The following is a 12,269-nucleotide window of genomic DNA, read 5'->3' as shown; positions in this document are numbered from 1 at the left end:
TATTTAAATCCAAATAAATGGACAGATATTCTGTGTTTGTGGATTGTAAAGACCTAATATTGTTATGGTGCCAATACTACCCAAAAGACATTTATAGATTCAATGTAGTCTCTATCAAAATCCCAACAGTGGTTTTTTTCCTTCTTTTTAAAAATTTTTTCAACATTTATTCATTTTTGAGAAAAAACAGAGATGGAGTGGGAGCAGTGGAGGGGCAGAGAGAGAGGGAGACACAGAATCCGAAGCAAGCTCCAGGCTCTGAGCTGTCAGCACATAGTCCGACATGGGGCTCAAACCCGCAAACCCTGAGATCATGACCTGAGCTAAAGTTGAACACTAAACTGACTGAACCACCCAGGTGCCCCCCAACTGTGTTTTTTTTATAGAAACAGATCCATCCTCATATTCATATGGAATCTCAAAGGATCACAAATAGTCAAATAATCCTGAAATGAATAACAAAGTTGGAGGTCTCATTTTATGATTTCAAAACTTACTACAAAGCTACAGTGATCAAAACAATGTGATACCCTGAGTGTTATGTGGAAACTAATTTGACAATAAACTATTTGTAAAAAAAACAAAAAAACAAAAAAACAAAAACAACAATGTAATACCTTCATAAAAGACATTATAGACCAATGGAACAGAAAGCCCAGAAATAAACCTAAGCACATAAGGACCAATGATTATATTGACAAGGGTGCCAAGACCATTCACTGGGAAAGGACATCCTCTTTAACATACTGTGCTAGGAAACTTGATTTCTCCAAGCAAAATAATGAACCTGTACTCCTATATCATACTATATACAAAACTTAACTCATGTTTGATTAAAGACCTAAGTGTAAACCCTGAAATTATGAAACTATTAGGAGAAAACACAGGGTACATGGTACATGATAGTGGATTCGGTTGTGATTTCTTAGGATGCCAAAAATACAAGCAACCACAAAACGTAAAAAAATTGACTACTACATTAAAGGACAAAATCAACAGAGTGAATGGCAACATATAAGAGGAAATATTTGCAAATCATATATCTGATAAAGAATCCAGAATATGTAAAGAACTCCTATAAATCAGTAACAGAGCACAGTCAACCAATTATTCAAGTACTTTGCCTGTTTTGTAGACATTTCCCCAAAAAAGATAAACAAATGTCTAGCAAGAACATAAAAAGGTGGTCAATATTACTAATCATTAGGGAAATGTAAATCAAAACGACAATGAGAGATGACCTCCTTATAAATAGTAGGATGACTACTATAAAAAAATATAACCAAAACCACAAAAAATAACTGCTGGTGAAAATACAGAGAAACTAGAACCCTCATGCACCACTGGTGAAAATGTAAAATGAGGCAGCTTCTATGGAAAAGCAATATAGTGGTTTCTTAAAAAATTATAAAGGATTTACCATATGATCCAGCAATTCCACGTCTGAATATATACTCCAAATAACTGAAACCAGGGTCTTAAAAAGAGTAATTGTACACTTATGTTCACAGCAATCAGTTAAGCAGCCAACTTTTTTTTTTTTACATTTTTTAATTGTTTTCTTATTTTTGAGAGAGAGACAGAGAGCAAGCATGGGAGGGGCAGAGAGAAAGAGAGAGGGGGAGGCACAGAATCTGAAGGAGGCTCCAGGCTCTGAAATGGCAGCACAGAGCCTGATGCGGGGCTGGAACTCAGAGCCTCCGTGATCATGACCTGAGCTGAAGTCGGCCACTTAACTGGATGTGCCACCCAGGCGCCCCAAGCAGCCAACTCTTGATTTCAGCTCAGGTCATGATCTCACACTTCATGGGTTTGAGCCCTGTGTCAGGCTCTGCGCTGACACTGCAAAGCCTGCTTGAGATTCTCTCTCTCCCTCTCTTTTCTTTCTTTCTTTCTTTTTTTTTTTTTTTAAATGTTTTATTATTTATTTTTGAGAGACAGATAGAGACAGCATGAGCAGGGGAGGGTCAGAGAGAGAGGGAGACACAATCTGAAGATAGCCTCCAGGCTCGGAGCTAGCCATCTGCACAGAGCCCGACATGGGGCTCAAACCAACGAACCATGAGATCATGACCTGAGCCGAAGTCGGACGCTTAGCCAACTGAGCCACCCAGGCACCCCTCTCCCTCTCAAGCAACCATCAGCTTCATATAGACTATGCTAAAGGCAGAAGATTTTATATATACACCTAATGAAAACCATTAATCAAAAAACAGTAAAAAAAAAAAAATACGCAAAGAGAAAGGAATCCAAGTATATCACTAAAGAAAATCAGCAAACCATGAAAGAAAGCAAAAGATCAGTGAAAAACTATACAAAATCCCACAAAACAAGTAACAAAATGACAATACATACCTATCAGTAATTACTTTGTAAATGGACTAAATACACCAATGGAAACAGAGGATGACAAAGTGGATAAAAAAACAAAATCCATCTATATGCTGCCTATAAGAGACTCATTTTAGACCTAAAAACACACCTGCAAATCGAAAGTGAGGGGATGGAGAAACATTTATTGTGCAAATGGATGTCAAAGAAAGCTGGGGTAGTAGTACTTAGACAAAATAGAATGTAAAACACTAAGATCAGACAAAGAAGAATACTATATATAATAAAGGGACAATCCAAGAAGAAGATACAGTAATTGAAAATATTTATACATTCAACATGAGAGCACCCAAATACATAAAATGGTTAAAACAAACATAAAGGAACTAATCAACAGTAACACAATAGTAGGGGACTTACATCCCACTTACATCGAGGGACAGATCTAAACAGAAAATCAACAAAGAAATAGTGGCTCTGAATGATACACTAGACCGAATGGACTTAACAAATATGTTCAAAACATCCTAAAATAGCAAACTACACTTTCTTTTCAAGCACACATAAACATTCTCCAGAACAGACAACATATTAGGCCACAAAACAAGTCTCAGCAGATTTGAAAGGATCAAAGTAACACCATGCATCTTATCTGACCACACTGCTATGAAACTAGAAATCAACAACAAGAGGAAATCTGGAAAGAACACAAATATCTGGAGGTTAAATAATATGCTACTAAAAAATGAATGGGTCAACCAAGGTATCAAAGAAGAAATAAAGAATTACATCTAAACAAATGAAAATGAAAACAACAGTACAAAATCTTTGGGAGTAGCAGAAGTGGTTCTAAAAGGGAAGTTTACAGCAATATAGGGCTATCTAAAGAAACATGAAAAGTCTCAAATAAACAAGCTAACCTTATATCTAAAGGAACTAAAAAAGAAGATCAAACAAAACCCAAAACCAGCAGAAATAAGGAAATAGTAAATATTAAAGGAGAAATAAATGGTACAGAGACTAAAAAAAACAAAAGAACAGATCAATCACACCAGGAGCTGGTTCTTTGAAAAGATGAACAAAACTGGTAAACCTGTAGGGAGATCCATAAAAAGAGAGAGAGAGAAGACTCAACAACAACAACAAAAAATCATAAATGAAAGGAGAAATGACAACCAACACCATATAAAGAATTTTAAGAGAATATTATGAGAAATTATATGCCAACAAATTGGACAACCTAGAAGAAATGGATAAATTCCTAGAAACACATAACCTAGAAAAACCGAAAGAAATAGAAAATTTGAACAGAATGCTTACCAACAATGAAATTCAATGAGTAATTAAAAAAAAAAAACAAAACTTCCAATAAACAAAGGTCCAGAACCAGACAGCTTCTCAGGCAAATTCTATCAAACGTATTTTATTTTATTGTGTTAATTTATTTATTTAAAGAGAGAGAGATTCCCAAGCAGGCTCCATGCTCAGCCTGAAGCCTGACTCAGGTCTTGATCCCACAAATCATTAGATCATGATCTGAGCCAAAATTGAGAACCAGATGCTTAACTGACTGAGCCACCTAGGTGCCCCAAATTCTGTCAAACATTTAAAAAAAAAAAAAGAGTTAATACCTAGTCTCCTCAAACTATTCCAACAAACAGAAGAGAAAGGAAAACTTCCAAATTCATTACATGGGACCAGCATTTTTCTGATATCAACACCAGATAAAGATACCACCAAAAAAAAAAAAGCCAAAAAAACCTCCCACAAACCCAAAAAACTACAGGCCAATATCTCTGATGAACATAGATGCAAAAATCCTCAACAAAATATTAGCAAATTGAATCCAATAATACGTTAAAAATATCATTCATCATGATCAAGTGGGATTTTTTTCTGAGATGCAAGGGTGGTTTAATATTCATAAATCTATCAACATCATCGAGCACATCGCTAAGAGTAAGGATACAAATCTTATGATCATTTCAAATAGATGCAGGAAAGAAAGCATTTGACCAAGTACAACATACATTTATGATTAAAAAAAAAAAAGGTTTAGGTTTAGAGAGAACATAACTACACATAATAAAGGCCTTATATGAAATCCCACAGCATATATCCTACTCAGGGTGAAAAACAGAGTTTTCCCCATAAGGTCAGTAATAAGACAAGGATGTCTATTCTCATCACTTTTATTTGCCATAGAACTAGAAGTCCTAGCCACAGCAATCAGACAACAAAAAGAAATAAAAGGCATCCACATTGCTAAGGAAGAAGTAAAACTTTCACTACATGCAGATGACATGATACTCTATATAGAAAACCCTGAAAAGTTCACCAAAAAATTACTCGCACTGATAAATCAATTAAGTTGAAGGATACAAAATCAACATATATAAATCTCTTCCATTTCTATACATTAGTAATGAAGAAGCAGAAAGAGAAATTAAGCAAGGAATCCAATTACAGTTGCACCAAAAATAATAAAATACCTAGGAATAAACCTAACCAAAGAGGTAAAAGATTGTACTCTGAAAACTATGAAACACTGATGAAAAAATTTAACATGACACAAAGAAATAGAAAGATATAACATGCTCATGAATTGGGAGAACAAATACTGTTAAAATGTCCATACTACCAAAGCAATCTATAGATTGAATGCAATCCCTATCAAAATACCAATAGCATTTTTCACAGAGCTAGAACAAACAATCCTAAAATTTGTACGGAACCACAAAAGACCCCAAATAGCCAAAACAATCCTGAAAAAGAAAAACAAAATTAGAGGTTAGTATTACAATTCCAGACTTCAAGTCATATTACAAAGCTCAAGTAATCAAAACAGTATGATACTGTCACAAAATTAGATTAATAGGACAGAACAGAGAGCCCCAAATAAACCCACAATTATGTGGTCAATCTTCAACTAAGGAGGAAAGAATATGCATTGGGAAAAAGTAACAAGTGGACTTGGGAAAACTGGACAGCTATATGCAAAAGAATGTAACTGGACCACTTTTTTACACCATGCACAAAAATAAATTCAAAATAGATTAAAGACCTAAATATGAGGCCTGAAACCATAAAAATCCTAGAAGAGAGCTCAGGAAGTAATTTCTCTGACATCAGCTGTAGCAACATTTTTTTCTAGAGATATCTCCTGAGGAAAGGGAAGTAAAAGCTTAAAAAAAAAAAACAAAACAAAAACTGTTGGGACTGCATCAAAATAAAAAGCTCTCTTAGAACATGACCTTTCAGCAGTGTTCAACATTGTTAACTGCTTTCTTCAAGGCAAAGCTCTAAGCCCTTGTTTCTCCAGTCTTCTCCCGCTAGCCAGTACTAATAGCTTCTGTTAGTATCTCTGTACAGATTTCCCCCCTAAATCTTGACATCATCCCTTGGATATCTCAGAATCACTTCAAACTTAACATGTTCTAAAACAATTCAATCTTCTTTCCCAAACCTAATCTAGTGAATGGGACTATCTATCTGGTTCTAAAAACTAAAAGTCAAAACATGCTCCTGTAAGCTTTCCTTTCCCACAATCCCACATCCAGTCCATTAAAATTTTCTCTCTTAAATATATTTTGATATTTGGCTTCTCTCCATTTCTACCACTATCAGTTTAGCCCAAGCTACCTCATCATCTTTCACAGTGCAACTCTTTTTTTTAATTTTTTTTTAAAATGTTTTATTTATTTCTAGGAGATAAGGAGAGAGACAGCGTGAGCAGGGGAGGGTCAGAGAGAGAGGGAGTCAGACTGAAACAGGCTCCAGGCTCTGAGCTGGCAGTCAGCACAGAGCCCAACGCGGGCCCGAACCCATGAACCACGAGATCATGACCTAAGCGAAAGTCGGACGCTTAACCGACTAAGCCACCCAGGCGCCCCTCACAGTGCAACTCTTAACCAGCATCCATTCTTGCCTCCTTCCAATCAATTCTCCACACAACACAGAAATATTTTCCATGTACACATCTGATCATGGCAGTCTCCCTTCATCTTTTTCAAATAACCATGCAGTGGCTTTGTACTCCTCGTTGGGTAAAACCTGTAATACTTAACATGGCCCAAAGGATCTAGAGGGTTTGGCCTCTACATAATGTTGGAGGCCTCACTTTCCAACACTCCCATCATATCCATCCCTGACTTTCTTGTCTTTCTTCCCACCACAGTGCCATTTTTTACATAGGATTCCTCTTGTCCATAATCTGACCCTCGCATGTAACTCATTAATATCATTCAGAACTTAGCTTAGAATTACATTTTTAAAAAAGCATTCCTTGGGGCACCTAGGTGGTTCATTTGGTTGTGTCTGACTTCAGCTCAGATCATGATCTCGTGGTTCATGAGTTCAAGCCCTGTGTCAGCCTCTATGCTGACAGTGCAGAGCCTGGAGCCTGTTTCAAGTTCTGTGTCTCCCTCTCTCTCTGCCCCTCCCATGGTCATGCTCTGTCTCTCTCTTTCAAAAATAAATATTATAAAAGAAGAATTTAAAAAAAGCATTCCTTAACCTGCTCAAAGCACAGTTGCACCTTAGTTTTGCTTGATGAACTGTCTAACCACTCAGTTTCTCCACTATAATGTGTGTGATTACAAGAACCACATTTATTGTTATCACCTTTCTATCTCCAGCCTCTAGTAAAGATCTGACAGGTACCTAGAAGGCCCTCATGAATATTTCTAAATGAATTAACGAAGAATTAGAAATTACCTGTTCCTAAATGAAGTATCATGGACTTGGTGACACGTTTTAAATGGATTACATGCAAACCATCTAACCAAATGCCCTGTTTTTAAGAAGAATTCCAATTAAACCATTACAAAGTTGTTTCTCCTCATTCCTTCCTGCATTGTGTTTCAGGGGCACTTATGTTCCAGGCACTGAGACCCAGCAATGAATTAGACAGGGTCCCTCCACTCAGGCAGCACCTGGTTTAAGTTGACTGACTTTTCATTTCAAAAGTCACTCTTACTCTAAGGCCAGATTACTTGTTTCCTAACCTGAGTGGAGAATAAATATATCATTATTTTTAAAATAAATCTCCAGCTTTCTGATGACTCTGAGGCAATCTTGTTCTATTTTATAGAAAACTTACTTTTTCTTAAACATACAGACCTGAATAATTTTAATTATTTACCTCTTTTTATGTCTGATGAGAATGAGAAGCAAGGTACAAAGAATTAAAATGGAAAAAAATATACCTCCTAACAAAACTTATATACAGACTAGATGACAAGGAAAAACCTAACAGCATATGCTGTTGAAGAGTCCTTCTTCAGACAGAAGTTAGAAATAAGGCAAAATAATTGGAAAATGAAAAACTTAAGCCACTTACACATATTTTTTCAGAAATCTGAAGTAAGTTATGTCTAAGAACTCTGATCTTGAAATGCCTACTGCATAGCAAACAGTTACTAAAAATGTTATTCCACTATCTATTAAAGATAATAATAGATAATAATAGTCACCCATAATGCTGACTTGGGATCAAAAATTTATCTTGAACACATTTGTTTTTACCCTGTTGATGGTTTTAAACTGAGTTCACATATCAAGTCCTCATTACTTGAATTTGCAAAATAGCTGATTAGGATTACTGCTATCATGGAAACAAGGTTTTCCTTCTGCTTCTCTAATGTGTGTGCTAAAATAGACATCACATCTACAACGAAGAATTAGAAAATCCTGGCATATACATGGTTATTCCATTGTCTTCAAAATCGCTTCAGAGTGCACCCAAGTGGAAATAATACTCCAATAGCATGCTAATTATTGGCAAGTTATAAAGATGACTTCCTAACTTGCTCATTTAATAATTTCTATTAATAAATCCCTGTCATCATACTATCATTGACGGCTCCTGAACATGAACATAGTCTGATCACACAGCATAAACTATCTCTCAGAAGATATCTTAAAACTCTTTAGTCACTGTAACATATTTGGCTCTGTTAAACATGTTGGAGGATTCAAGTTCAATTTAGTTCTATGTACTATTGAGTGTTATTAATTTAGTCCAAAATGTATCATCTGTGTATATAATGATGGTGGCTCCTACTTTCATCACCCAAGCCACTGGTAAAGTATTCATTATTGTCCTACGGGAGAGATTCCAATGGAGCATCACTTTTAGGCTGACATAGAACCAAAAACTAATAGCCAAAATTCTGGTATACAAAACGTTTTTACACGTTTGAACCTTCATTTGAACCTTCATTTATTCAACAGACATTTCAGGAACTGAGTGCTAGTTCTATGCCAACCATTGGCTAGAAACTGGGAAACAACAGTCACCATTACAACAACTCTCTACTAGTGATTATCAAAATGTTGTCTCAGAACCAGTGGCATCCGCATCACCTAGGAACTTGTTAAAACTGCTTTATTTTTTTAAAATGTTTTATTTCTAAGAGAGAGAGAGAGAGACAGTGTGAGCAGAGGAGGGTCAGAGAGAGAGGGAGACATAGAATCTGAAACAGGCTCCAGGCTCTGAGATGGCTGTCAACACAAAGCCCGATGCGGGGCTCGAACCCATGAACTGTAAGATCATGACCCGAGCCGAAGTTGGATGCTTAACTGACTGAGCCACCCAGGCACCCCAAAACTGCTTCTTTAAAGCAGTTAAAACAGGCCTTACCCCAGATTGACTGAATCTGAAACTCTGGGGGGCGGGGCCAGCCATCTGTGTTTTAACAAGCCTTGCAGGTTAATTCTGATACAGGCTCAAGTTTGAGAACTGTATATTTGCATTAATATATTAGAAAATTGAGGCCCAGAGAAGGAAACAGACTGGAGGTGCAAAAGAGACTTCTTCGTGTCATCTATCCCCAGAGATGAGAAAAATGTCTGGCACATAAAATGTGCACACAATAAAGATATTTGGATGGGAAAATGACTGAATCCTCCAAAGAGATGTGCTATCATCCAACTATGGCAATAGTCTGAGCAATATAATCGTAACTTACTGAAGATGTACATATTGATGATCAAAGTATTTCTTCTATAAAAAGAAATGTTTGCCATGACATCAAGAATTATAATTTAAAAACTATTATTTTTGACTCTTGCATAAAAGAAGTTACTAGAGGTGACCACTACCCAAACTGTTCAATTTCCATACCTTGTTATTTTGCCTTGATTTACTTAACTCCAATTTATACTTTTCTGCCTCTTCTAGAGCTCTATTCAACCGAACTTCTGTAGCACTTTGATTGGTAGCAGCCTGTTTTTGTAGTCTTCTTTTATTTTCTAATTCCTGTATAGTAAAAGACATATATGGAACATTTATAAAGTTCCCTCTATTATTATGCAACATCTTCCATTTCTCCCAAATTTTATAAACACACACACACACACATGCACGCACAGCTGGGGCTGAAGACTGACTGACAGAGGTCTTAGGGAATTCTTACCTCCAAATCAGTAGCAGTAGGAAAATATGTCCTTAAAAATGTAGTTATGAATTAGACTTTCAAATGACTATTTGTTTGGAATTTTCTACTTCTTTTTATGTACTATAGAGATTCTCTGTATTTATTCTATAAGCAACTCCTTGTAACTACAGTTCTTCCTTTGGGAACTTCCCCCAAACACCCATGTAAGGCACAAACTCTCATAAATACTGTGTTTGTGTAAACCTAACAAAATATATAAGAAATATTTGTTAAAAACAGAGCATTCTACGTTAGCCTCAGAGGGAAAATCCCAACTCTGGGCAAAAACAACAGATCTTGTGGATTAATTTTCCCCATCTTGGGGTAGATTTAGACTTGCATTTGTGCAAATATTCTAAGAGATGCTGCTGCAGAGAGTCTATAGGCCCCACATGAAGAAACATGAACATGTAGGATAAACTCGAAACTCTACCATAATCTGGCACTATAATCTCATCTCCTGCCAGAAATGTTACCTTCATATGTATCAGCAGTATATGGATCTCTCCTAAACAGCTACGGTGTTTCTTGCCTCTGAGCCTTTGCTCATACTTTTCCTTCTGCACCAATCCCTCGCCCCTACACCTCATTTTTACCTGGCCAGTACATACTCATCCTTTAAGACTCAATGAAGGGTGTACAGGAGGGTTTTACCTCCTCCAAGAAGCCTTCCCTCATTATCTTCCTCATTCACCTCCCAGGCTGGATTAGGCACCCTTTCTTTAGAGCTTCTACAACAGCGTGACACACATTTATCATGGTACCTGCTGTACAGAACTGAAACTATCCATTTACTTCATCTCCCCTACCATAATGGAAACTCAATAAGGATAGAAATGGTCTTCATTTCTGTATTCCCAGAACTTTAATAGCATAGAAGAGGAACTAATGACATATTTATTCAACTGAATTTATTTTGTAATACTTAACTCACTCTTCTTTGCATCCCCTACAGTGCCTAGTACAGAGCTTTATATTCAACAGATATTCAATAAATATCATGGAATTGAAATGATGCAATGAAAAATACAGTTGTCTGTTTTCTTCTTTTATAATTTTTTTTCTCCTGGCTGAATCACTATGTTTTATTTGAAAACTGATCTCACTGGCTCTGAGTAATTAAGGGCAAAACAAAACAAAATACAACAAAACACATGCTGCTCTTATGTAGGTTTCTAAACAAATCAAACTGTGTATGGATACCATCTGCTATCACCAGCCTTCTTCACAGCTTTGTGGGTGGTAGCTACAGTAAGAGCAAGCTTGATTTATCTCACTGTTCACAGGGAAAAAGCAGAGATTCTCATTAGCTACAAAGTCCACAATTCTAGCTGCCTCCTTTCAGCCTCCTCTCATAAGAATATGAAAAATAAATCTCTGCCCTTCTCTTTCCTGCTGGTGACTTTGTAACCTGCTTCATAGGAAAATGAAAACCATCCTATACCACATTATGTTCCCCTACCCGTGCATCAATATTGGCTCCCTTCTTGGGAGAAGTGAAAAAGAAAAACGATAGCCATTAGAATTGTAAAATAGGAAATAAAGTATTCCTATGTGAGTAAATCCACCAAGGGAAAACCTTACCAAAAGCTTAAAACATTGCTGTTTTCAGTCACACTCAATTACTCTTTACAAAATACCAGTGTTTTTATGAGAGAGCTTATATACTGAAAATACTCGATAAAACAAATCTATTGTTACCAAAGTTAAGCAATTTACATGTTGTTAGAGAAAAATTTTTACTAAAGATCTCAAGCCCTGACTTTTACATTAGTTTTAAAAGAAAATTCTAGATAGCTTAAAGAAAATAAAATAGAACTTTAAAACTCAAATAGTATGAGATCCAAGAAGAAATAATTTGCTATCCTCTAACAACTTTTAAAGCATTCATAAGGCACTACAAGAGGGCTAGAAAGAGGTATGTATCAGTAGCCAAAGCATCGGACGAAATGTAGCAAATGCTTTAAGAGGAACAATTAATTGCCATAGTAATTTAGAAGAGGAATAATCAGATGAGGATAAGTAAACGATCAGATAAGGTTTTAGAAACCTTGTGGCTACAGTACAAAGAGCAATAAACTTGGGAGTTAGAAACACCTATGAGCTGTGGTAGACTCAGTTTCCACATGTGAAATTGGAAGTAATGAAATCTATATCTAATTACTTATTCAACACATTTATCTAGCATTTACTATGTGCCAGGTACTAATCTATATGAATGATGGGCACATGATAATTAACCAAAGTTCCTCCCCTCATAAAGCTTGCATTCTAGAGGAAAGATAGATGATAAGTACATAACATATATACATACTCATATGTAATATATGGTAGTGATAAGTGCTATGAAGAAAAATAAAGAAGGGTAAGGGGACAGAGCGATGGGGGAGGGGTATATTTATAAATAAATATAAAATGGTTAGAGAAGGCTTCCAAATGAGATGATTCTTATAAAGATCTGGAGGGAATAATTACAGACTGAAAGGGATAATGAAAACA

General features: G+C 36.1%; 1 protein-coding gene across 1 annotated transcript in view; it reads right to left on the bottom strand.

The window, feature by feature from the left end:
* TEX9 (testis expressed 9) overlaps positions 1-12,269 on the bottom strand; it is a 57,760-nt gene that overhangs the window by 5,265 nt on the left and 40,226 nt on the right. Inside the window, exon 10 of the mRNA XM_039230655.1 lies at positions 9,458-9,592. Within this exon, the coding sequence (XP_039086586.1) occupies positions 9,458-9,592 (135 nt within the window). The remainder of the gene's footprint in view (positions 1-9,457; positions 9,593-12,269) is intronic.

This window comes from Hyaena hyaena, unplaced genomic scaffold (assembly GCF_003009895.1).
Source record: "Hyaena hyaena isolate Hyena2069 unplaced genomic scaffold, ASM300989v1 scaffold_49, whole genome shotgun sequence".
Taxonomy (NCBI): Eukaryota; Metazoa; Chordata; class Mammalia; order Carnivora; family Hyaenidae; genus Hyaena; species Hyaena hyaena.
This window is presented reverse-complemented; position numbering and strand designations above follow the sequence as displayed.